General features: G+C 38.1%; 6 protein-coding genes and 1 long non-coding RNA gene across 12 annotated transcripts; 2 read left to right on the top strand and 5 right to left on the bottom strand.

The window, feature by feature from the left end:
• Nucleotides 1-12: 12 nt before the first annotated feature.
• On the bottom strand, nucleotides 13-1,612 carry Pop4 (ribonuclease P/MRP subunit POP4). Of its 2 annotated transcripts, none has more exons than XM_066288137.1 (6): nucleotides 1,454-1,612; nucleotides 1,302-1,371; nucleotides 1,066-1,249; nucleotides 891-1,012; nucleotides 207-352; nucleotides 13-149 (listed from the first exon to the last, which is right to left on the bottom strand). In XM_066288137.1, the coding sequence occupies exons 1-6, from the start codon at nucleotides 1,467-1,469 to the stop codon at nucleotides 13-15; spliced, it is 675 nt and encodes a 224-aa protein (XP_066144234.1). In that variant the 5' UTR covers nucleotides 1,470-1,612. The 2 variants fall into 2 exon arrangements, with proteins under 2 accessions (XP_066144234.1, XP_066144235.1); XM_066288138.1 differs by having other exon boundaries at nucleotides 1,434-1,607.
• A 264-nt stretch (nucleotides 1,613-1,876) lies between these two features.
• On the bottom strand, nucleotides 1,877-2,809 carry LOC136342367 (uncharacterized). Its single transcript, XM_066288087.1, has 2 exons — nucleotides 2,523-2,809; nucleotides 1,877-2,433 (listed from the first exon to the last, which is right to left on the bottom strand). The coding sequence occupies exons 1-2, from the start codon at nucleotides 2,568-2,570 to the stop codon at nucleotides 2,125-2,127; spliced, it is 357 nt and encodes a 118-aa protein (XP_066144184.1). The 5' UTR covers nucleotides 2,571-2,809; the 3' UTR covers nucleotides 1,877-2,124.
• A 175-nt stretch (nucleotides 2,810-2,984) lies between these two features.
• On the top strand, nucleotides 2,985-8,832 carry su(w[a]) (suppressor of white-apricot). Of its 2 annotated transcripts, none has more exons than XM_066288123.1 (15): nucleotides 2,985-3,405; nucleotides 3,606-3,781; nucleotides 3,840-4,009; nucleotides 4,064-4,277; nucleotides 4,338-4,423; nucleotides 5,829-6,048; nucleotides 6,162-6,326; nucleotides 6,456-6,593; nucleotides 6,773-6,845; nucleotides 6,939-7,088; nucleotides 7,145-7,242; nucleotides 7,293-7,781; nucleotides 7,844-8,075; nucleotides 8,124-8,351; nucleotides 8,413-8,832. In XM_066288123.1, exons 1-15 carry the CDS (start codon nucleotides 3,221-3,223, stop codon nucleotides 8,525-8,527), a joined length of 2,739 nt encoding a protein of 912 aa, XP_066144220.1. In that variant the 5' UTR covers nucleotides 2,985-3,220; the 3' UTR covers nucleotides 8,528-8,832. The 2 variants fall into 2 exon arrangements, with proteins under 2 accessions (XP_066144220.1, XP_066144219.1); XM_066288122.1 differs by having other exon boundaries at nucleotides 6,734-6,845.
• A 495-nt stretch (nucleotides 8,833-9,327) lies between these two features.
• Nucleotides 9,328-11,847, bottom strand: LOC136342383 (sorting and assembly machinery component 50 homolog B). Its single transcript, XM_066288125.1, has 10 exons — nucleotides 11,685-11,847; nucleotides 11,512-11,619; nucleotides 11,279-11,401; nucleotides 11,124-11,219; nucleotides 10,854-11,065; nucleotides 10,662-10,767; nucleotides 10,445-10,608; nucleotides 10,282-10,387; nucleotides 9,762-10,050; nucleotides 9,328-9,689 (listed from the first exon to the last, which is right to left on the bottom strand). The coding sequence occupies exons 1-10, from the start codon at nucleotides 11,703-11,705 to the stop codon at nucleotides 9,499-9,501; spliced, it is 1,416 nt and encodes a 471-aa protein (XP_066144222.1). The 5' UTR covers nucleotides 11,706-11,847; the 3' UTR covers nucleotides 9,328-9,498.
• Nucleotides 11,848-12,103: 256 nt separating this feature from the next.
• Nucleotides 12,104-12,861, bottom strand: LOC136342666 (uncharacterized). Its single transcript, XR_010732677.1, has 4 exons — nucleotides 12,847-12,861; nucleotides 12,394-12,652; nucleotides 12,247-12,319; nucleotides 12,104-12,196 (listed from the first exon to the last, which is right to left on the bottom strand). It is a non-coding gene; the product is annotated as an uncharacterized lncRNA (long non-coding RNA).
• Nucleotides 12,862-13,060: 199 nt separating this feature from the next.
• LOC136342664 (regulator of microtubule dynamics protein 1-like) lies at nucleotides 13,061-16,468 on the top strand. Of its 3 annotated transcripts, none has more exons than XM_066288698.1 (8): nucleotides 13,061-13,247; nucleotides 13,822-13,987; nucleotides 14,036-14,204; nucleotides 14,259-14,451; nucleotides 14,509-14,586; nucleotides 14,644-14,797; nucleotides 15,147-15,360; nucleotides 15,416-16,468. In XM_066288698.1, exons 1-8 carry the CDS (start codon nucleotides 13,211-13,213, stop codon nucleotides 15,476-15,478), a joined length of 1,074 nt encoding a protein of 357 aa, XP_066144795.1. In that variant the 5' UTR covers nucleotides 13,061-13,210; the 3' UTR covers nucleotides 15,479-16,468. The 3 variants fall into 3 exon arrangements, with proteins under 3 accessions (XP_066144795.1, XP_066144797.1, XP_066144796.1); XM_066288700.1 differs by having other exon boundaries at nucleotides 13,067-13,247; nucleotides 13,712-13,987; XM_066288699.1 differs by lacking the exon at nucleotides 13,061-13,247 and having other exon boundaries at nucleotides 13,319-13,987.
• A 105-nt stretch (nucleotides 16,469-16,573) lies between these two features.
• Nucleotides 16,574-21,257, bottom strand: Spt5 (Transcription elongation factor subunit Spt5). 2 transcript variants are annotated; one of them, XM_066288686.1, is made up of 14 exons: nucleotides 20,666-21,257; nucleotides 20,473-20,610; nucleotides 20,074-20,363; nucleotides 19,848-20,008; nucleotides 19,718-19,796; nucleotides 19,364-19,643; nucleotides 19,152-19,273; nucleotides 18,738-19,093; nucleotides 18,143-18,574; nucleotides 17,757-18,033; nucleotides 17,501-17,620; nucleotides 17,413-17,439; nucleotides 16,981-17,294; nucleotides 16,574-16,801 (listed from the first exon to the last, which is right to left on the bottom strand). In XM_066288686.1, exons 1-14 carry the CDS (start codon nucleotides 21,229-21,231, stop codon nucleotides 16,664-16,666), a joined length of 3,300 nt encoding a protein of 1,099 aa, XP_066144783.1. In that variant the 5' UTR covers nucleotides 21,232-21,257; the 3' UTR covers nucleotides 16,574-16,663. The 2 variants fall into 2 exon arrangements, with proteins under 2 accessions (XP_066144783.1, XP_066144784.1); XM_066288687.1 differs by lacking the exon at nucleotides 17,413-17,439.
• Nucleotides 21,258-21,507: the final 250 nt, after the last annotated feature.

The following is a 21,507-nucleotide window of genomic DNA, read 5'->3' as shown; positions in this document are numbered from 1 at the left end:
GTGACCCGTTCACTATAAGTCTGGTTGCATTAAATTACGTATTTTCTTGACGCTCCGCTCGCTGGGCCTGGTCGTCAAATGCTTCCCTAAGAAAGTGAACTTCATATTGTCCAAAAGAAATTCAAATATTGATGTTTCTTTCAAGATTGCTAGAAAAGTGGCCACATTAATATAAAAATATATATTTAGATTCTGTATTCGCCTACTTTTAAGCTTGTCTTGTGGGGTCACTATCTGAAAGGACATTTTAGTCTCCAGTACCACAGTACCGTGCATGCCTATCAAACTAGGCACCTTTGATTTCACTACTCTCAAGTCTGCTCCTACCATTTCAGATTTGGCCACTATTACACTGTAAATATCCATATGCTAGAATGTCTTTAAAGCAGTTATCAACAATGAACAAGGGTGCAATATAGGTTTGTTCTAACAGAGAAGTACTCCAATTCCAGATTATAGAAAGTTGGATTTCAGGAGCACTGAAAACCTACTGAGTAGAGAAAAATTCATCTCAGGGCCAGTGAAGGAACGAATGCGATCCCTGATATGACCAAGTAGACAACAAGTGTCAATTTTTAGGGAAAATTTGACATCTTCAGTAGAGCAGAAATGGAGTTAGAACACAAAAGGGCTAAGGTTCATGAAGAACCAGAACCTACTAGGAGAGAAGTAAGTACGTCAAATGGACCATAATAAGTCTGAGATTGCAGGGATAATTGATACTAATTCAACTTCTGACTATTAACAATATCAATTCCTAATAGTCAAAAATATGCTTGGTAAACTGACATTTTTGTTGATTTGGAATTGAATTAGTTTTTTGCTGTATGGAACCTATATTACAAAGATCATTCATCATCTGCTGCTGGCTTCATGTGCCTCTTTGTTACCTAAAGCTGTTCCAGTCTTGATCAACACATGTAGGAGCCCGTTGAATCAATTCCAGATTCTCTCTCATGTACTCTTTCCACATGTCTCTCACCACTTGCAAAGATGAATACTTCCAATTCTCCTACAAGCACTAAAAATTAATGGATCTTATTAAAACCAAAAATACAAACATACTTTTGGCAGCTTCAGAAGGCCCATTTTCTTCCTCTGCTTCCTGGTCAAAAACGTCTTCTTCTGCTTGCGTCGGTTGAGTTTCACTACATAGTGTTGTTCCAAGAAGAACTGCCATTTGAAATCTGCTTTCAAGTTTTTTGAGTCACTTGAAGGCAAAGTTTGACGCAGAATAGTTTGAATGTGTCTGAAAGGTTTTGACAAATTATTTAGTGCAACATATGGTATTTTATTGTTACTTGGAGGCCTCTTCTTTTGTGAGGTTGTTTCCTTGGAGTATTTCCTGAGGGAGTGGGGCGTTCATTTGGTCTGGAAAAAGATATAACAATAGCAATTTTATACAGATTCTCTGGGTGCAGTAAGTTATATACAGAATAGGAATGCCACGTGCCTTTAATAGAATCCATTTACTAAACTTGAATAAATTTTGTTTATAATCGATTCAAGAATGATGAGCCTCGGTTTGGAGCTCTCAAACCTTGAGCAATCAATTTTAAACGTTTTTAATTCCGTCTTGTGTTTGAATGAAACATAACCAAATATAACAACCTTGTTACTGTCAGTAGCATGACAGTGACGTTATTTACCATGTGCGAAGTTAGTCTCCATAGCAACCAGATATACACAAATTTAAATACTTTCGGCGGTTTTTTAATATGATGATTTTTTCCCTAATTTTGTTCTACAATCAGAAAATTTTTTCTTAAGTGATAGAAATATAAATCTCTCGATCTCTAAAAGTGCAGTAACCATGTTCGATCCCATTTAGTATGTGAATATATTAAAAGGTATATTATATTAATATAAAAGGTGTATTATACAGGATCTTTCCTAAATATTCAGCGCAAATTTAAAAGGATTTTCTTCCAACCAAAATGACAAAAACACGCCTATAAACCTATTTATGTCTCGTAGTAGTCTTTCTCACTTACCGCTCGCGAAAAAACGAGGATTTATTTACTTGCGAGACAATTGATGACCTTCCTCTTTCGCCATATGCAAATTGAACAATAATTGAAGGAGTGAATAATGACATAACCATTCTCTATGCTGATAATCGATTTATTTTACATTATTAACCGCCTTTGCCACAATAATATCGTCACTATTTTCGGTGAGAACCGCAAGTTTCTTCACTAACGCCCTGGTGCGGTCAGTCAAAAACGTGTCCACTTGGCCCAAAATATTGACCAATTCGATCATTTTCTCGAAGTTTTTGTTCACCTTCTCGGCTCTCTGGAGCTCTAACTCCTTAAATTCAATCTGTTTGCGCAGGGAGTCTATTACGTTAATGGGGTTCGCTTTGGAGTAGGGGCTCATTTTACGAGTGATGCTGTTTGTAGCTACGTCAGCAGAGGTCACAGAAATAATCTAAAAAACATTAGGGTAGGCAAGGCTTTATAAGAGCCTCTGGTTTCCCTCCGGCGGAAAAAGAGGAGTTTTCGGATGTGGATACTTACCAGCGTTAAAATCAATAAGGCTGACGCAGAACACTTTGCATTAAACATGTTGGCTAAATTTGCTCTAGGGGCACGTTGATGAATTAAGGACTGTGTGAGTCTAGGCGCTTATATGGTAAATGAAGTCTTGTACCAAATTACACTTACTCAACAATTAGTGCTAATGTTTAATTTTCTAATTGGAGCATGTTGGGACACTTTATAAAAATAATACAATGTAAACATTTTTGCTGTCAGAAGGTTTGTTTATTGATATAAAATTTGTCGATACATACGACTTACGAGAAAATATTAAATTAATTGAAATTCAACACACATTTGCCTGTTAATGATTTAGAAACTATTATAACGTTCTTGCGAACTAACACTAGTACTACAATTGGCTCTGTTTTTTTTTTCAGCCTTAAATCGTACGTCCCTGCTTTTGGTCAATTTATGACTGTCACCTGCCAACATCAGCAGATTATTTTATTTAAAAGAGATGTTATAAAAGATAGCACTTCACTCGCTATTTTCCAAAAATTTTTGTCTCTTTTTGAAACATTTAGAGAAATATTCTAACTAATATTCACGTAAAAAGCGCTTTCATGGCTTTTATCTGTGAGAAAATGATATATTGCTAAGTATAACTATCGTTTTCAAACCCGGTGTAGCAGTTGCCACATAAGGAATTACTATACACCATTAAATAGTGAATAATGTCTCAGTGGGGCTCAACAGATTCGGGTATTTTGCGCAAAAACCGGGTGGACGAGAACCTGGATGATTTACTCGTGTTCGGATATTCATGTAAAATATTTCGGGATGACGAGAAAGCATTGTACATTGATAAGGGAAAGCACTTGATCCCTTGGATGGGCAATGAATCTTTGAAGATTGATAGGTAACTTTCGAGTGTTCAATAACCTGCTCTGAAAATTAGTCGAAATCTCATGTTTGTCAATCAGTTTGGAAAGCTTGAATGTTTATAGGACATTTCAGGATTTGTTCTTTGCAATTTCATCTATGAACTAAGATAAATAGCCATTTTCATTGTGTAACAATTGTTGAAGTGTGGGTAAGAAATGTAGTGTTTAATTCCAGATATGATGGCAGAGGAACTTTGTCTGACTTAAAAATGTTTGAGGCTAGCCGTGAAGGATATGATACATTACGTTGGTTAGGTCTTAGTGAGTCACAAAATAAGTTGGAGGAATTATGTGACAAAGAGAGATACTATTCCTTGGAGATCAATGAAGAAGAGGAGGAGATGTACAAAGGTACATTTGTTCCCTGAGCCAAGTATTTTGTTCACACAGTCATGTAACATTTCAATAGAAGAAGTAGCGAAAAGACAGAAAACAAATGCCTTTGCCTTTGACTACAACAGTTCTGAACCTGTCGACCCATCACCTCAAGAAGCCATCCCTACAGTTCCTGAAAAAGAAGAAGAAGATGAGCCTTATAAACCTTCTCCAATTCTAGATGTCCCAGTAGACATCAGCATTGTAAGTTAAATTGTGAAGACTTAAGATCAGCTGAGGATTTTAAGACTTCCATAGCCGAAAACAATGAAGGAGTATGCTAGAATCGAGAAGACAGCATTATTTGTCTGTCGTCAAGGGCCTCAAATGGAAATTCTTATTAAAGCCAAGCAGGCTGACAATCCCCAATTCAGCTTTTTGATAGTCCACGACCCGCTTTACAAGTTCTATCGGCATATTTTAGCCGCACTGAAAAACGGACGATATCAGCCCCAATGTGAGAAAAAACCAGGTTTGTAATTGGTAATATGATTGCATTTTTAGAGCTTGCCTATCTATATTCTTTTTTCAGAGGAAACTAAGGAAGACGACTCAAAAGTAGAGGATCAGGGTGCGCACTATTTGCATCCCAGCTTAGTGTCGGGCAGCGCTAAACTGGTAGGTGGTTTTGCTGAGTGTTTCAGTTTCAACAAACTGTTGCGTCACATAGTTCACAGTTATTTCAGGGTGCTTTAGGTGATACTTGATGTGCACATACATTGTCATGTGTTGGTGAACTGAAATTTTTATTTCAATACATACAGGTAGTTGTACAGACTTTCTACTTTGATTTTCAAGCTTTTGGCTGTGATTTCCTCTCAAAAAATGTACTACAAGAGAGAATTTAAGTAAATTGTTTTTCAACTCATAAAGATTCAGTTTGTGTCAATCTAAGAAATCTCCCATTGGTATTTGAGTGAAAAAACTTAGAGTCCTCATATAAAGTACACAATACTTTATCAGGTTTGTATTTAAGATCTTTAAAAGATTTATTTAAATGTGTTTCGTTTGCGAACTAAAACGCATTTGCTTGAATCTTAAGATCAGGAGTGTGGCCAGGAGAGAGAAGGGGTAATAAGTATCCCTTTCTCCTATTTAATATGAGAGTTAAAGTTAACCAAAATTCATTTATATTGAGGACTTTGATCATATACTGATGAGAGCGCTGCATTATATAAACAAATTCAGAGAAGCCAACATCAAAATATAACACTATTTATTGTTTTTTTACAGCTGTTGCTGCTTCTTAGATATTTACATAAATTTTGAGAGAATGTGTGTGAGTATAGTCTGCATAGACTTTTGTAGTAACAGTGAACGGCCCTTTTCTGTGTGAAACCAGCCAAAAATCAATTAATCACGTGTTCCGGTCTACATGTTGCCCACAGAAAATCATTTTTTAGCATACAAATGATAATACAAATATGAATCATGAAGTTCTTGCCATTTTAAATACTGTTTAATTTATTTATACAAGAAGGTCGCGGTATCCCTACTTGTTCCTGGCCACGCTCCGCTTTAATCTCGTTCAAACATTTTGAATTTATAATCCGTTATTTTATGTTACAGGTCTCATTTTGCTCTCAGTATTCGCGGCAGTAGCCCCAGCAGCAGCTTATTTATACAGCATTTTCTCGCCCGGATACGTTACTTTTTTATATGCTTTAAAATTGCCGGTGGCAACAAAGCGCAGCGCTTATCCCCTTTTTCTCATTTTCTGTTTCTCCCTTTTTGTCCCGGGTAAGCGCCTGATGAAGCCTCGAACCGAGGAGAGCAAGCAGACAGCCTGCAGAGATGCTGCTTCAAACATTGACTTTACAGGCCCTCTGATGGTGATTGCTCGACAGTACCAAGTAGCATGTTAGATACTAGGCTCAAATATAAATTGAGTATTGATATGTAGCGTAGAAAAACACGCTGCTTGGTACTTAACCAATCAAGAAGCCCATAATTGCAGCACCAAGACCTTTACCCATAAGGTCAACTCCACGGCAAACGATAACACGCCTTCTTTTTCTGACAGGATACGCCCTCGATCACTCAGAGCTTTCCTTACCGACCCTCCGCCGATTGCGCCTACTCGCAATTGGTCACTCGTATCCAAGGGGCGGGGCTTGCCGCTACCGCTCAGCCCGACCCGCAACAGCAGCAAGCTGCTTTGGAGCAACAATACCATCAATATTACTACGTGCAACAATTCTACGAGTATTGGCGGCATTCAGTGGTTAATAGCGAACAAGGAGGTAAGTTACTTTTTATATTTGTTATAATAATCTAAACCAACCGATTCAATGTCTTGCTTAGCGAAACAACGTTTTGAACGAGAGAAGGTCGAATGCTAATTCATTTCTCTTAGCTTTATATGCAGGATTGCCAATAAATTTTCGTCAATTGGATCAAAACATGCAGAGTTATATTCATCAAATGGCCTGGGCCCAGTTTGTGCAACAGAAGCAAATGCAAGAGGTGCAGCAGCAGCAGGCTCAAGCTAACGCCAACAATAATTCTTACGCCCAGATTGGTAAGTTCAGTTTTAACGAAATTTTATGATGACTTTTTCTGTACGATTTTCTACTCCGGAAGCTTAGTTCGCAGTCCCTAAATTTTGGGTTAATGACACGGTACTAAATGAACCTATTAACGGTTTCAGTGTCCAACTTGAATAAAGACAGTGTCAACCCCTACACTGCGAACGTGCCCCTCTTGCCTCCTGTGGTTAAAGAAGAAGTAGTAGAAAAGACACCTGAAGAAAAGAAAGTGTCGTTGGTGAAGTACGACGAGAATGAAGGTACTGTCAGGAAAAGTTTAGAAATTAGGAAATTTACGATCAGAACTTTGTTTTGCCTGTATGTAGTGAATTATCGAAATTGATGCTTTTAATGTATAAATTTGCATATGTAAGATATACATTTATAATGCGGATTACAGTTAAAAAACCTTTACTCTCATTGGCTGCTTATGGATCAGGATCCGAGGAGGAATCGGAAGATGAGCGAGACTTACAAGAACCTCCCAAAAAAGTAGAAAAGGAAAATTACAAGTAAGTCGTCTGGTTGATTTAAACTATCATGCTTTTGTTACTTTGCCAACGAGATTGATAATATAAAAGATTAACGTATATATGTCTTTATAGAATTCCTCCAGCCGATGTGCAGACTGTGATAGATAAAATGGCAGAGTACGTGATAAAGAACGGGGACCAGTTTGAAGACATTATTAGGCAGAAGGCGGATCCGCGGTTTCTGTTCCTTGACCAAGGCCACGATTATCACGAGTATTACAGGTAACAGTAACCGTCACCTTAACACCACTTAAACCAATGTTGCCCTATTCTATTAGGGCTAAATTGGCCAAGCTAAGAGTTAAACAAGAAATCAAAGAAGAGCAGACTGTCGATTATGACAAACAGGCGCTAGGCAAGCCAAAAAAGCCTATAAGTAAGTTTTCTGATGCATGTTCTTGGCAATCCCTATTACCCTCTGTCCAGCTCCGGTTAGCTTTTCGATTAAAAAGCCTAAAGAGGAACCTACGAAGGAAATTAAAAGCGCCCTTCCAGTTGAAGATTCATCCGACGAGGAAACTAGTCCTGAGGTCGTAAAAGCAGCCCCCATTAAAGCCACTGAGACTTCACCGACTTCTAAAACTGCTCAAAAGATTATTACTACCCCTGTTGATGTTGTGGTCACAAAGCTCCCAGTCGAAGAGCCGATAATTATGGCAATCATTCCAAGTCGATCGAAGTCTCGCTCGAAATCTCCAATTCCACCAGTAAAACTGGGTAAATCTCGCTCCAGAACTCCTCCAACGATCAAAAATGGATCGAGCCCGAAAGGAAAACCGGAATTGCGGCTTAAAAAAAAGCCTTTACCCGCCATCGACATGTTTGATCCGGGAGAAGGCAGCGATGTTAAGAATGGAGAAGATTTAGCGGATGATCCAATTTTGGAGATGATGCAGATGGAAGAGCAGAAAAAACGTAAATTGTTAAGCTAGCCTTTGTATGAGAAATAAATACCAGTTTCTTAAATTTTCATTTAGTCGATGATAAAGAAGCAGACGAAAGGGAAAAAGCACGCCAGTTGGAGCGCAAGCGTAAAGCTGCCATGTTCCTCAAACTCAAGTCGGTAGAGGCTCCACCGAGAGCTAGTAGAGATCGTTCAAAAGAACCTCAATCCCCTCTACCGAAGCTGCAAAGCAAGAACTCCCGAGTATCTCCTCAATCTTCAATCAGTAGCAGACATGGGTCTCCAGATAGTGTTATAATTGTCAGGTAATTGATAACTGTAGCTTTACGCAATACACAAGATGAAATTAGCAGATCGAGAAGTACAACACGAGAAAAAAGTACAACCAAAGATAAATCGCCGTCCAGGGGTAAAAGTCGATCCAAGTCGAAGGGCAATGGTCGTTCGGGCCGTAGGTCGAGGTCAAGAGAAAGGCGAAACAAGAAGCGCAACAAAAAAGAAGACAGACAGAGGAGCAGAAGCTCAGAACGGGAAGAGGACAGGAAGCGCAGGAAGGATAAGAAGAAAAAGACTCATAAAAGGTTTGTCAATGTATGAAAATTGCATAGTCACTTCAGACATATGATGGCTTGTGTTTATCAGGAAGCATTCGAAATCCGATAAAAAGAAATCGAAGAAGGCGAGACGGTCTAGATCGAGGACGAGTAGAAGTCGTAGCAGTTCGGTGAAATCCCACATTTCCATCAATAGCTCATGACAGAAAATAATCTGAGCAAAGAGATAGATGTTGAACACGGGTGCTTATTGTGGTTCAAGATAATTCCTTCTTTATACATTATTAATACTCTTATTGACAAAGAATTGTGTAACTGTATTCAAAGTACCCCTTTTGTGAGCCCCACACTAAATTAGGGCTAAGCCGCGCAATTTGAATTTCAATAACAATTCAAATTCTTACCACGCTTTAAATCGCGCAACATCTCTTTAAGATAACAGAAATCCGGGCTCGTTAAACCCTGTATATTATTGTGATCTGGTATAAATAAAGTAATTTATATGAAACAGCGACCCTTTACCCTCGATTATTTCCAAATCTGATCATTTAGGTGATAATGGAAGTGATAATTGACTGATAACCGGAGCAATAATTGACCGATAACTGAAGTGATAATTGACCGATAATTGAAGTGACGATTAATCGATAATTAAAGTGACGATTAATTGATAATTAGAGTGATAATTGACGTGGTCATTGACTGATAATTTACCGATAATTGAAGTGATCATTATCTGATAATTGACGTGATAAATGACTCATAATCGGCGTGATATTTGACCGATTAGTGATGTGATCATTGAAATGACGGTTGATCGATAATTAAAGTGACGATTGGTCGATAATTAGACTGATAACCGGAGCAATAATTGACCGATAACTGAAGTGATAATTGACCGATAATTGAAGTGATAATTGACTTAACAATTGTTGATTTAAATGGTAATGGATAATTTTTGCACCAAAAATTGACGTTTCAGAAGAGCAATAAAACTCTCACATACATTTTACTAACAAATTTTATTAACGCTAGAACTAGCCGATGTTTTTTGAAAAATACACATATAATTTAAAAACCTCTTAAAGACTGAAACATACTGGCGACGCCGAAGGCTAAATTGCTTCGAGAAATACTATATTTTTCACAATCACTATTAAAAGAGCGATAAACACTATAAAAACTGCAGGCCTATGCCAAACTGCACCCCTGGATGCGTTTGGTCTCCCTTTTCAAACTTATAGGGGAAACAGTAGTTTACCTCGAGACGCGCCATGTTTCCAAAACGTAATGCCACGCCTAGTCCATAGGAAATCCTCATGTTATTGCGTATAATTTCTAGAAAATCTGATTTAGAAGTTTTTTCTAAAAAGAAAAGAATCATGATGTTTTTTGTAAGCGTAACACGAAGACGAAATTTCAAAGCTAACAACATACCTAAAGAAAAGTCGCCAACGTTCCCGGCATTGACGAAGAAATGTGTTCTAAACAGGTCCCCAAACCCCCCTCGTCCAGGTCTGAATGGAAGAGGCGTGAATAAGTGCAGTCCAGTCGCCCAATACGCGTTTGACCCTAAAGCATCTCCGTCCGCGTGGGGGCCTATACCACGGGTTTCGAAGCCTCTTATAGACAGAGGGCCTCCGACATGGCACCGGTCAACTACGGTGACTTTCTTATCTTTGCTCACAGGTGTCAGATATCCGGTCATAAAGCTGAATTGCAGCACCTTGAAATTTTTTGTTTCTTAATATTTTAGTGCTGAAAAAAAGTCAGATCCCCAACTTTACCCAAAAGATAATTTTCATGGAAACAATGAAATTAATAAAGGGCAATGTTTACAATTCATAACTTACTGTAACGGTTTTTTCACATATTTTCCATTGATTCCATGACAATTATGTTCTTGATAAAGCTGCCAGGACCTTGATTTAATAGGCCATAACTGGGCTTCACTTACAATGTCTTCAAGAATGGAAAAATTATCTTGGAAGAAAATCTCATTTTTGAGAAAACCAATGTTGCCTCCTAAGCCGGCTAGTTCTGAGGTCACCTGAGTCAAGGAGCTTCAAAACGCGTAATTAGTTACCTATTGTTAATTACAACTAAGGGAAAATCATTACCCTCCTGAAGGAAAAATTAGGTCATCTCTAAGGTCCACAGATAATATATGCTTTATTGAGGATTTTAAAGTAGGCCCTGCCTGTTCCCTGACCTCAAATGAACTTGTTCGAGATAGAGTGTTTAAGTCCCTGATGATTCCCTCCCATTGAAGATTGTGTTTAAACTAAAACTCCACAAATGCTCCCATAGCTTAAAAATTTAAACTCGAGCACTTACTATTGATGTAGAATAGAACCCCAGATCAACAATCAGGCCCTTTTCTAACTGTTTATAGCCTGAACTAGGCCATTCAGAATGAGCTTGCATAATAGATGTTCTTATTCTAATGTATGAATTTTATTAGTTTAAGTAATCATTGTGTCTCAAATAATAAGCTAATCTGATCACAAACATCAAAGATTCACTTACGTTGGTCTGTGTCTGCCCCTAAAAGGGTTTATAAATGACAAATTGAAATTGCTAGTTTTCTTTGAGCCATAGCTGTATTCAATCTGCACTTTCTCCCCCCTCCCTAATATATTAGGAGCACGTAGCCCCACAAGAACTGTCCCCTCATTGTTGCCCACATGGGTACTAATCCCCCCAGTCACTCTTTTGTATTCTTTTACATCAAAAGTCACCTAAATTAAACATATTGTTTGATCAAGTTTCAGCACATTCCATAATACTTGAACTTGCCTCTAAACCATCGACTGTAGCCTTAGGACCTTTACTAGTGTCAATGTATACACCAATATTTTTAAAACAACCCAATTCATCTAGGTTTACTCGGGCCTACAAGAATTTTAATTTTAAGTTTTTAAATTGTACAGGTGACTTATTTAAGTGACGACCTTATGTGCCTTGAGAAGTACTTCTTGAAAATCTTTAGCTTTGAAAAGCTCCTTGATACAATCTTCAACAATATCGTCTTTGGTGCGTCCTAAACCATCAATGGTAATTCTATCCACTCTAGCCTGAAACAAAATGAAACAAGACACTTTATACTCTATACATATTGTTTGGCTATAGTTAAGGCCTATGCAATTGAAGTTGTGTAATAGTGAACTATGAATGAAATACATACATTTACTTTTTGTAAATCCGCCTCTTTGATGTCGGGCTCCTCTGCTTGCTCCTTTAGCCCCGTTTGCTTGGCAAAATCGCCCACATTTGTGGAAGTATCATTGGAAACCTTCAAAAATATCAGGGAGTATTTTTAGAGGTGATGGATCTATGTAAATAGGGCGGTGAATTTACTTTGGCATGGACTGTGCCCATTATTACGTTAAGCTTCACAGGTCTCTTTAGGAATTTAACAGGCTTTAACACATTTTTAGTGGAAAATAGACAGATTTTGATGCAAAAGAATTTTTTTGCTGCAGACCCTAAGGAAAGTGGGTCACAAGTGGTATAAACTTGTCACTGTCAAACACAATGGTAAAAATTTGATGTTTGATAAATGAGAGTTGATTGATGTAGAGGCGTTTGGAGTAATTTGAACTTGAAAAATAGTATGTAGTATACGTCACGTAAACAATGTAAATAATGAGATAATTCGGCTCATAAGTCTTTCTGTTCATTTTTATTAATGTAGACTGTTTTTTTAGCAGTACTGAGAAAAGTTCTCAAAAAGAAATACTTATTAATGTTACCCTCTCTTTCAAAACACAAAATAATTTTTGGGTTTATACAAAAAGAGCTTTATTTTAAAATCAGTACAGCCATAAATAAAAATAAATACTTCAAAATTCGGCGCTACTTCTTGCCACCTGAAAAACGAACTCAAAAAATGACTGACGTAAAATTATAAAATTCATACCCTTTTTGCTGCCTTTTGTGACCGATTCCTTAGCTCCCGCTTTCGGGTCTGTCAATTTTACACCACTTTTCTTCTACAATCATAAGTTATACAATGCGATATTTTATAATATAATACAAAATATTAAAAAACCAATAAATAACTTACATCTGCAGTAGACGGAGCAGCACCTCCTCCGCCCTTGCCGCCCTTTCCTTTTCCCATCGAAAATTAAAACAATAATAATAATATTCTTTTATAAATAAAAGCTGTTTGCTGATCAAGCAAACCACTCTCACTGCCAAAATAACGAAGAGAAGCGTTTAATTTAAGATGCAGCTTGAACATGAATTTATTTTTAAGCTTCTTTTTGGCACGTTAATCTGGTTGTTTATACAGTGCTGTTTACGTGACGGGGGCCAAAAGACTTAAAAGAAGATTTATTGGGGATAAATGATAAGATATCACAAATTAAGGTAGTAAAGTAGATTATTATGGCCCGATCGTTAAGTTTAAATTCCGAAGCTGCAATTTTGCGGGTTCATACTCTAGGCACTTTACAACCGCGGTGTGTACACAATTTCTCTACCAACGGATTCGAAAAAGTTGCAAGAAACTCACCTAAATTAAGCACAAATGAAATCCGCAACACGAAAAGACAATGCGTCATATATAGTGACGTTACATTCAACATTCGTATCCATGGTAACCATAGTAAGCGAACAATTGAGATGATGACACTGTGGCTCACTTTTTTATTAGCTCTCTAGGTAAACCGTGTTTGAGTGATTATTTAGTGATATCCATCAATGCAACGTAAGTGTAATGACAGTAATGATAAAAACAATCTCCTGATTTTTAAATCGTATCTACATTTGTTCATTATCGAGTGAGTTCAAAGATCAGATCTTACTATATTGCTAGTTACAACAGTAGAACGTGTAAGATTGAATACAAAATTTACGAGCGTGATAACAACTTTAAAATGTTTGAAAGGAATAAAACCTGGCAAGTTGCAGCGGGTAAGATTTTTTTATAATGTTAATTTTATATACTAACTGTTTTCTAAATAAAACGCTAAAACTACTACAGATGCTATACCACAAGATTCGTGATATTTTAGGAATTGTCCTGCAGTATTTCAAACTTTAAAGAGGTATATCTGAGACTTATGCTTTAAATAATTAAATTTTCGTTTTAGTATTTTCAGTAATATTGCAGGATGTAAAATAAATATTAGAATGATGCCTGTGTGATAGTTTTGATGCAAAAATCCGTTGATTCGACTATAGGTGCGATACGCCTGTGGGCAAATGACGTTACAAAATGGAATTTCACTTTGACACATTGATTTGAATTGAACAGTGCACTAACCTTACTTTTCCAAGGCCAAAATCTCGAAAATAAATTGATAAATTTCTCCGACTTCTTGACCAATTTATCAAAATTAGCCAACGAACTTAAAACTGAATTTTTACTCTCGCAGTTAAAGCAAAATCGACATAAACACGAAACAACCTTTCCGTAATGTTTATCTAAAGACCACGTTCTGAACTCTTACGGAAATGCCACTTCAGCACTTAAGCGCGTTTCTAGGGGCTGCAGTCTTGGGGTTTATTGGTGCTGCTGGCATGTTTCTCGTTGAACATCTCCGTCAGGAGATGCGCACCTCCGTGGCCAAAGATGTGGCAAAACTGGAAAAAGACCTGTTGAAGGTCAAATTGGAGCTTCAACAGTTGCAGAATCAACAGAGCACTGAGCGGTAAATGTCATTGTTTGTGCCTAATTGAGTCTTAGGTGTTAGTTGCAGGTCAGTTCGTCAAAAGAAACCCAGCAAGGCAAAGAAAGCCAACTCAATAATATCCAATACCACAGATGAGTGTTTCAGTGTTTCCAATATTGATAGTTCTGATATGGAGTTTTATGACTTCAGTGATGATGAAAGTTCACAAGTCAACAGCACGTCTAGCTTAGATTTGGTAAGCTTTAGTGATTAAAAAGGTTTTTAGTGTTTGAGACAAATGATGTTCCAGTTGCTAAAAGAACTAGATAAGAAGATAGACTCGGGGAATGTTGAGGATATAGAAGAGAGCCTGCAAAAATTAGAAGACCTTTGTTTAGAACATCCAAGCAATCCTGAACTTTTATATAGAATAGGAAAAGCCCATCATAAACTTGCAGAGGGACATGATGATAAAGAAGTCATTCATAAGAAGCTAAATAAAGGTAATTGTCATCTAGACATAATTTTTAATTTTTTTTTTTAAGGCCACTTTTGAATAGGTATTGATGCTTGTAGAGCAGCTCTAAACCTAGCTCCTTATCATGCAGAAGTACACAAATGGTTGGCAGTTCTAATAGGTAAAAAAAATGCTTAATTCCCTCCTTGAAGTACAAAAAATGTGTCTTTATTATAAGGAAGTAGAAGCAATCTACTCTCTCTCCAAGAACGGATAAATGATGGGCATTTGTTTAAAAAACATGTAGATATAGCCATTTCTATAAACCCAAATGACTCCTCACTACACTATATGTTGGGAAGATTTAATTTTGAAATTGCAGGCTTGAAATGGTATGTGCTTTTGCAAGAGACAAATTCAATTTTGTTTACCATACAACACTGATACACTGTAACTTCTTTGCTATTTTTTATTCTAATTTTAAAATCTGGGTTAAGAGGGCCTCCCATTTGCTTTTGAATTTCTCACATAACTAAGTTTTTGCTTACCTGGTCGTAACTTAAGGTTTTCATGTGAAAACAGCCCAAATGTGCCTCCATGTTCAATTGGTTTGTCGTGCCACCCAAATTTTGCAAAAAAGTTACAAGGTGAACTCACTCTCCACAACCGCTTCGCAAAAATACAATATTTTGCTGCCACAACTTGCATGGCTAGAACATGTTTTGATTAACAACACTTCAGGTATGAAAGAAAGGTTGCAACTACACTTTTTGGTGAGCTTCATAATGCCTCTTATAAGGATGCATTGACGAACTTTCTGAAAGCTGAGCAATTGGCCAAATTTGAATGGAAGGAAAATCGTTTGATGATTGCCAAGTGTAAGGAAGCTTTAGGCCAATTCAAGGAGGTGCTTAACTGGCTTCAAAAGGCTAAAGTAGGCAGAAATACAACTCTGGTAATTAACTAATATATTTATTTGGCTTCTTGGGTCGAGATGGATTGAATTTTAGGATGAGAAAGTGGATTCAGATATCGAGAGTATGCTTCTAAAATATAGGGACTATAGTAGATAGTTCCCAACTCCTCGAAAGGTGTTTTTTTGTGGTGTTTGTTTATGTAGACATGTATTAATGTTTATTTAAGTGGGTTTTTAATTCTTAGCGATAAAGTCATTTTTCTTATATTAAGACTGAAGTTATTTATATAAGTAAAGGTTAAAAAGTAGCAGGTACCAGTTATCTAGCACGACTTATTTCATTATTGTCCAATTTTAGCTAAAAAAATTAACTATTTTGAAGCAAAATTTCTATTGGTCAAATATACACAGTTTATCAAAAGATGCCTAAAGGCTTGATTACACAAGAATGAAATATCGAATTATCACTCCAAGTAATAAAAATTAAAGAACTGCATGACTAAATTGATGATATATTGTCATGCGTCATAATTCTCGGAGATTTATCACTACCCAACATATATATAAATCGATTTTTCGTTCCTTTTTTTGATAGACCCCGTATCAACAGTTTTATGTTGCATAATTGGGTGCAAACTTATTTTGAAATTTTATTACAGTAAACCGTTACTATGTACGTTTTTCTATTTATTTTGTAATGTTTAACTTTTTATATCATTCCATTGGAAACCAGACCCAGACGACATTCTTGCTGGAGCAAGATATTTAGATTTTAATGAACAGTGTGTTAGCATGTTACTGAATATCCACTGACTACGTGCACAACTCGTGCACTTGTTTAATTGGGAGGCTGCTTGAGGTTGTTTGTACTAATATGTGCTGTTTCAACTTAATAAAAATTAACTGGTTTGCGTGCTTAAGATCTTCTCAAGTTTGCCAAGTGACAATTTCCTCTGGGTCTAGTTAATTTTTGTTTATTATTTTGTACCGTTAAGTTCTGGGTTTTCAAACTCCTATTAACTTTCCCAGCAAGACGAGCTTGCCAGTCGGATTCTTGCTGACAAATTTACCAGAAGTCGAAAAACCGGGCTTTATATTGGCAAGAAGTATATGTAAGCATTTAACTCAATAAAGTTTTACCACAATAGCTCGTTCCTCCTTTTATATCCACAAAACCTCATGCAAGTGTATCGAAACTTGGCCGTCCGCTGAAAAACAACTCAAGGCAAGATGATCTAGAAAAAAACCTGTGTTTAGTGTTCTTTTCCTTTATCCTTACAGACAATTGGAGCTAATATTTATTCCCTAAACAATACAAATATTAAAGAACTTGTAGAAGCACTCAATGATCCAATTTATGCATCTTGCACAGATTCTGTAACGGCAACATGGTTATGTCGTTCTTAATTTTCACTACACCTTCATGCACATCGATGGAGAGCAACTCTCCGGTCTGTTCCCGCTCTTCTCCAATAATAACCTGAAAATCCATCATTGTTAGCACGGCACAAATAGAGACCATTGTATGTATGTAATTTATATTGTGCAATAAGTCTTCATAACTGTATCAGTGTGTATGGAAAAATTGCAAATAGACACCAAAAATGTTTGAGTAGATATGATCAAACAAAGAAAGAAAACTGAGGCAATTCGACTTGCCTTAAATTGGTCGCCTCTCTGTGGTCTTACGGGATCTAGATGATCGGCTAATATGTTAACAACGCGGTCTTCTTCTGGCAGGAACACCGAACACATAGCTCCGGAAATGCTTCGAATAATACCAGTTTGACCAACTAGACCTGCGTCATCGTGACTGTCCCTTATGCGCACTTCAATGTCCACTGTGTGCCAGTCGGTCATCGGCATTACGTCTAGACCGGCACCCGGAGTCTGCGGGTTGTAGGGCATTGTGGGACTATAACCCGAACTGGGGGTGTTGTATGGATTGTTGCTGGCAGGAGATTGACCATAACCTTTAGAGAAAATGTAATTAATTGTATGATTTTTATTAATGCATGATTAGATTGCGTTAGGATTGGTCTATAAAGATTCAATAGATGAGCTTGCTTATGCTGTTTATGGTGAATTTACCTGGATCGTGAATCGCAAATGGGCTCGCTTGGAAGAAGACGTACAATATTAAACTCTCTAAAAGTAGTATATTTAAAGGAACAGTTACCTGTCGCCGGAGAGGGGGTAGAAATGGCGCTCTGGTATCCTCCGTAAGGGCTGTACGAGCTTTCATAAACTCCTCCAGGAGTTTGCGGCGTGAAAGGTGCATTCATTCCTCCAGGTGTACCTTGACATAAAGGAATATGATTGCTTAGAATCTACACTAAACTGGTAGAAATGATTGTTAATATTAAATTTTCATCTGTTGATTGACTTACTTGTTCGTTTAAATATAATAATTGACAAAAAAAGAAACTACTCACTTGGATTGTATGCAGGAGACGGGTACGTATTAGGCACGGTGGGATCCCATTCTGAACTGGCGTTCGGTGTTCTGGAACCATCGTGAATCGGCGTCATCGAACCGTAATGCAACGGAGTTCGCGATCCTGATTCGGCCATTGGTGTTTTGTTGCCGATGTCGCGGTACAGCGGTGTCTGGCTTCCGGAATATGCAGGAGTGCGCCCATAGCTGGTGATGGAACCATCTTTGGCAGGAGCTCCCACGTCTGCTATGTTGTTACGGTCCACAGAGATAGTCTAAGATCAAAGTCATGGTAGAAAATACTCAAAACGAGTGAATAATTAAATCAAAAAAATTTGGAACTCTTCCATAAGTCTATAGGTTGTACACAGCATTGGAGCTTACCTGACAAGAAGTATGCAATTCAATCCTGGCAGTGCCTGGCATGGCATCCTTGACTATACCAATATTTCCTTTATACGGACCCCTAGTGATCTTGATAGTAGTTCCAATAATATCCCTATCCCTTGATATTCTCCCGCCTCCTCTTCCGCCTCCACCACCATGCCCACCACGACCACCACCACCAAAGCCTCCGCCCACGCCTCCTCCGCTGGAAGGATGCATCGGTGAGCTTCTTCTGGGAGACATGTACTCCATTCCGGTGGATAAATCGGTGTTTTGTACGTTTTTATTACCGCCGGCCAATTGCAAGTGTTTAGTTTTGCAGACGAAAATGCCGCCGTTTTGTAAGAATTCCACAGAGTAGAGAAAGGCGAAGTTGCGGTAAAGATGCTTGATTTCTCCTGAGAAACCCGAATGGGGACCGTCGATCACCTTATAAACATACAAAAACTATTATTCAGATGTGTCAAATAAAATTCTCAGACACCCAAAATGTTTTCTTTATAAATTAATGATTAAAATAGTATTTAATATTGATAAATTATCAATAAAACAATTTAAAAAAATATAGAACCTCACTCACAAATTCGCTTACCTTGACCATATCTCGTCTATGCAAACTGTTCCTGTAAGAGTCCAAAGCTGCCAAAAACTTGTTGATCTTCCTCTTTTGCAAAGATCCTGGCCTACACTCCACCACCTTCCCGTGCATATTCAAAACGTGGAAATTTTCCCTCTCTAATCTCACGATGACTCCCACCGTCTCTGCGTCCAAAGTAACCAAATCACCCCATTCAAACTTGCCTAAGGAGTCAACACCACTAGCCATGTCACTGCATAGTTGCAGATCTTTGGGCAGGATTTCCATTTCATGCATTGTCAAGTCAGATATTAGAACAACCCTGTTGGTTTCTACCCGTACTACCAGGCCCGTATCTCCTTCGTATCGGCCTAGAAATCGACGACATCACTTAAGCGTGTTTGACGTCTAATAGGGAAAAATTAATACCTGCTAGGACTTTAACGTGATCGCCCATTTTGAAGTATTTCTTCAGCTCCGAGGCTTGGAACACAAGCGGATCTTTTAGATCCTCATGTTTTGGCATTATAGTAATAGTGGAGCCTTCAATACTGAAGATTATGTTTCATTAACAAGAAATAATTAAAAAACAAAAACAGAATGTTTACGACTTCTTACTTTTAATGACCAATAAAACTCACCTGATAATTTTTCCTTGCAAGTTGATTAATTCCCCTTCTGAGACTTCCACATTATCTCCAGCACTAAATGAATGCATCACTGACTTGTCATCTTTCTCTGTAGGTAATTCCAAGTCAATCCCTTCAGGTTGCTCCTCAAAACGCTCCAGTTCGGCCAAAGTAGGCTTCACTCCATCAACTATCACTGCACTGAGAGTGAAATTTTTATAAAGAAAACCTTTTCTTGAATATCTATTGCCCTCAAAAATCAAAAAGTCACCATCTGAAGTAACTTCTCCCCCTAAAAACATTAGATGTTGTAGATTATCAATTTTCAATAAACAATTATTATTATAAAGAAAAAGAAAATCATACCAATTGCTCTAATGGCTTCAGGGTCAAAAGGTTTTGCAGGAGGGCGCCTCTTTTTCTTCCTTTTTTCTGCTTCATTTTCCTAGAACTTCTAATGAGACAATGAATTGATAATACATGGAATTCTCCTTACCGTCTGTGTGGTCTTCAGAGCACCCCTTAGCCTTGTATAATCAATTCTAGGCAATATCTTTAGGTGCACTTGATTTTGGGCCATGTCAAAATAGTCAACTTGAGCTATGTCATCTTTGTACAAGCCCCGCTTGAGTCGAACCCATTGTTTAGATTTCAATCCTTAAAAAAGAACATGTCAATTTCCAACTAAAAACCTCCAAATGTATGTTAGTGATGTTGCCAACCTGTTTGCTCTTTAACTACTCTTAAAACATCTGTCATTTCTTTGATTGGGACCATTTGTTGCTTCCAAATACCCACTCTCAAATTGCCCACATTCTCCATCACAGCCTTAACATGGGGCTGCTTATAGGCCTCAATATAAATAAAGCCTTTGACCCCTTCAGGGGCCACCACTGACTTAATTTGAAGAGGTTCATTAGTGTTTTGGTATGCTAAGAATTTGCGCATCAATAGAAGGCAAGTAGATTTTTCCTCTCCAATTCTGCATTTTACCATCCATAAGTTTGGATCTCTATAAAGGCATAATATTGTTTTAAGTTTCTTAGCAATAACATTTCTTCTATTGCTTGCTAACTTGAGCATATTAGATAGACTTAAAAGGATTCATAACAGGCACTTACTTTACACCTGGCAGTAAAGTTTGCTGAGTAATCTCATCAGACATTTCCTCTCCACCGTCTCCAAAACGCTTGGCAGCAGCTCCATCATCTGCATACTTCTTACGCAAATACTCTTCGATCTCATGCTCTTTTTGGGCACTGGAAATTATGCCTTAGAACGCACACAAATTTATTAAGTTTGTCGCAAACTCACTCCCACAAATTCGTTCCACGTCTACGCCCTTCAATTTCCCTAGCTGTAGGTCCAAACTCATCCAATTCATTAGAGACTATGCCAATTTCTTGTGCTCCATCCTCCCACTCATCCTCATCCTCCACCTCATCATCAACCTCGGCTTCGTCAATAATAAACCCTCCATGACCATATTTGTCCCGAGATTTATCCTTTCTTCTACGCTTCTTTGACCTGCCGTCATCATCACTTTCATCTTCCTCAGAGTCATATTCCTCACTATCATGCAGGCTCTGACCATCAGGTTCTTCCTCATCTTGAACATCTTCAGGCCCTGAAGCCTCTCGGGCTTCCGAACCGCTTCTACTGCGGCTTCTGGATCTGCTCCTTGATTGGGATGGGGAGCGAGACCTAGCACTTCCACTTCTAGAGCGTGATCGACTTGGACTTCTGGACCGAGATCTGGATTGAGATCCGGATCTACTGCGTCTGGACCTACCGCTTCCTCTGGAACTGCGGGATCTGACTGAACCGGCGTCGGAGCCCCGTTCATTATCAGAATAATTGCTCGCTTCTGAATCGGACATATTGAAGGTCTGTGGCGGAGCTGGTAGTGGAGCAACTGTCACCTGTCAGGCTTGACAGTGTGACGTGCCCTAGGGTGGCCCTTCGGTTCCCTAGGTACTCCAGAACCTGGTGAAAAAAAATCTTCCCCTAGCACTTCCGGCAGGTCATTCTAGAACAACTGCCGGAAGAAAAAAAAAAGCCTGGGTTAACCCGCACCTGCGCGGCCCCCTTTTTTTCTGGGTTTTTATAGCAGGGGATCTGGGAAGACTATAAAAAGGAAACGTAATTCTCAGGGA

The sequence above is a fragment of the Euwallacea fornicatus genome, chromosome 12, assembly GCF_040115645.1.
Source record: "Euwallacea fornicatus isolate EFF26 chromosome 12, ASM4011564v1, whole genome shotgun sequence".
NCBI classification, from domain to species: Eukaryota; Metazoa; Arthropoda; class Insecta; order Coleoptera; family Curculionidae; genus Euwallacea; species Euwallacea fornicatus.
This window is presented reverse-complemented; position numbering and strand designations above follow the sequence as displayed.

Bases quoted from the DNA above. Each gene is read 5' to 3' on its own strand.
- Pop4 (XM_066288137.1), bottom strand. The intron at 1,013-1,065 runs GTATGTTTGTAT...TAGTGCTTGTAG, and splicing joins GCCTTCTGAAGCTGCCAAAA to GAGAATTGGAAGTATTCATC. The intron at 353-890 runs GTAACAAAGAGG...GGATATTTACAG, and splicing joins CAAGACTGGAACAGCTTTAG to TGTAATAGTGGCCAAATCTG.
- LOC136342367 (XM_066288087.1), bottom strand. From the start codon at position 2,570: ATGTTTAATGCAAAGTGTTCTGCGTCAGCCTTATTGATTTTAACGCTG. The intron at 2,434-2,522 runs GTAAGTATCCAC...AATGTTTTTTAG, and splicing joins CCTTATTGATTTTAACGCTG to ATTATTTCTGTGACCTCTGC.
- LOC136342383 (XM_066288125.1), bottom strand. From the start codon at position 11,705: ATGGGCACAGTCCATGCCAAA. The intron at 11,620-11,684 runs GTAAATTCACCG...ATATTTTTGAAG, and splicing joins TGGGCACAGTCCATGCCAAA to GTTTCCAATGATACTTCCAC. The intron at 10,609-10,661 runs GTAAGTGCTCGA...GTGGAGTTTTAG, and splicing joins GGTTCTATTCTACATCAATA to TTTAAACACAATCTTCAATG.
- LOC136342664 (XM_066288698.1), top strand. From the start codon at position 13,211: ATGTTTGAAAGGAATAAAACCTGGCAAGTTGCAGCGG. The intron at 14,205-14,258 runs GTAAGCTTTAGT...ATGATGTTCCAG, and splicing joins GCACGTCTAGCTTAGATTTG to TTGCTAAAAGAACTAGATAA. The intron at 14,452-14,508 runs GTAATTGTCATC...ACTTTTGAATAG, and splicing joins TCATAAGAAGCTAAATAAAG to GTATTGATGCTTGTAGAGCA.
- Spt5 (XM_066288686.1), bottom strand. From the start codon at position 21,231: ATGTCCGATTCAGAAGCGAGCAATTATTCTGATAATGAACGGGGCTCC. The intron at 20,364-20,472 runs GTAAGTGCCTGT...ATGCCTTTATAG, and splicing joins ACTTTACTGCCAGGTGTAAA to AGATCCAAACTTATGGATGG. The intron at 17,295-17,412 runs GTAAATTCACCA...TTTTCTCTAAAG, and splicing joins ATTTGCGATTCACGATCCAG to GTTATGGTCAATCTCCTGCC.